At 41.3% G+C, this 1,937-nt stretch overlaps 1 protein-coding gene across 1 annotated transcript in view; it reads right to left on the bottom strand.

The window, feature by feature from the left end:
- Nucleotides 1-1,926, bottom strand: part of LOC102294168 (kinesin-like protein KIF1C) — a gene marked incomplete at its 5' end in the record, with an annotated part of 11,393 nt that extends 9,467 nt beyond the window's left edge. Inside the window, 4 exon segments of the mRNA XM_014330518.2 lie at nucleotides 1,096-1,244; nucleotides 1,363-1,441; nucleotides 1,687-1,765; nucleotides 1,861-1,926. Of these exon segments, the coding sequence (XP_014186004.1) occupies nucleotides 1,096-1,244; nucleotides 1,363-1,441; nucleotides 1,687-1,765; nucleotides 1,861-1,926 (373 nt within the window).
- Between the last annotated feature and the right edge of the window lie 11 nt (nucleotides 1,927-1,937).

The following is a 1,937-nucleotide window of genomic DNA, read 5'->3' as shown; positions in this document are numbered from 1 at the left end:
TAGACATGCCGTTCATACCAGGTCCAAATGAAAGAACAACAGCATGTGATGTGTACAGTTTATTAGGCCGTAAACAGACTGCATTCCATGTTTATATGAAGTGCAGTCTGAGTATCACATGCACAGCGTTTCTGTGTTTAGCAATGCATAGTGTTCACAATAGAAAAGCACATGCACTTTTTGACATGGAGAGATCAAAATCATGCAGCAGCAAGATAATGATTAACCTCATGTTGTGGACAGATAACAGATAACATCACATTTTCTCTTGGTTGAAGTTAAAGATTATGAGCTATAGCCCTGCTCCTTCCCTCTGCTAATGCATTTGTATTAGGCTCTAGTCACACGGGGCTGGAGACCCGTTGACAACCACCTTTTGCAACTGAAAAACTTGTTTTTCCCAAATGATTGCTGCTGGCACAAAAACTTGTTACAGAGAAATTTACAGTGCTGCACCAAAGCCCTGCAACTGCTTTGCTCTTTAAGAGATTGCCTTGGTCTCCAGCAGTTTGTTTGGAAGATGCAGTGAAATGTGTGGCACAAACCATGAGCAGAGATCGTTTGCCTTGAAAAATCTGCATCTTTTGAAATGTGCTGGTTTCAGTAGTGAGGCTGTTATAATGTAGTTCAAGTTCCACAACAGCAGAGAGAGTAAACTGTGAATAAATGCTGACCAATCTGCATCTTCCATAAAAGCTATTGGCGACAAAGGTAATCTGTCAGCACCCAAAGCAATCGCAAGCAAAGTTTGGGTGTCAGCACCTTCTTTGTGACATTTCTCAGGTTTTCTCAGGTTTTCAGGCCTGTGTGAATGAAGTGTTAGAATCACCATAGCTGTGTAGCTTCCCACCATCATTAGCCAACTAGCCCAACTTCACTAAAATAAATGTTTCTTTACATCCAAAGTAACAGCAGAGCTGAAAAGATTCAGTTTTACGAATATTTCAGTCAGAAAATCGCCTCATTCATTCTTTTTCTCATGCTTACTTTGATGTTAAACTTTTACTGTAAGACCTGGAAGAAGTAGGATTTGGACCCGGGCGTCAGACTGAACAGCAGATAAGGTTCATTATTCTGTATAAAATGTGTGCATACCAGCATTGTCCAGCAGCTCCTGCAGGCCCTGAGAAAACAGCAGATTTCTCAGTCGCTCCACTTCAGCCTTCAGCTCTCGGATCAGTTTGGCGTTTGGATCTTCATTGATCACAGCGTTACAGCGAATCTGTTTGGCACGGTCAGCATACCTGGAACCGAACCGGAGAGAATTAAGATTATATTAATCTGACTAAATCATCTGCTGCCTAAAAACACATTAACTGATCCATAAAAAGCCTCTTAGACAGATGACACCCAGTAACTGACCTCAGAGTGCTCAGTGTTTCTTCGTAGTTGATGTCAGCAGGACTTAGCGCAGCAATCATTGCTGTGCGAGAGTTTCCTCCTGAAAGAAGCACACATCAAACCTTTAAGGTACTTAAACTAAGTCTGATATTAACTCTGCAACTCCATACATGTCTGTGTGGTTAAGATGTACTATAAGTCCTGATACAACAAGTCTTATTAATAGTTTGGTCAAAGAAACATGCCGTTGGTCCTAGTGTTGACAATATTACTAATGGCTGTTAGCCTTAAACGACTCTTTCTACTGTTCTCCGTTAGCACTGGACCTACCAATGCTCTACTTACCCAGGTTTTCCTTCAGTAGCCAGGTGAGAACAGAGTCTCTGTAGGGAATAAAATCACTTTTCCTCTTTTTACTGCTCTGCTGCAGATCAGAGACAAGAAGCAGTCAGCAATCATCTCCCACATTGCACACATCTGATATTATTTGACTTGTAAATATGGACAGTGTTGAATTACCATTTCAGCCAAAGCTGAAATCACTTTTCCTAATGTGGTCAGAGATTTGTTGATGTTTGCTCCTTCCTGCATGCAAA

The sequence above is a fragment of the Haplochromis burtoni genome, unplaced genomic scaffold (assembly GCF_018398535.1).
Source record: "Haplochromis burtoni strain Fernald_Lab_line unplaced genomic scaffold, NCSU_Asbu1 Contig_846, whole genome shotgun sequence".
Lineage (NCBI taxonomy): Eukaryota > Metazoa > Chordata > Actinopteri > Cichliformes > Cichlidae > Haplochromis > Haplochromis burtoni.
This window is presented reverse-complemented; position numbering and strand designations above follow the sequence as displayed.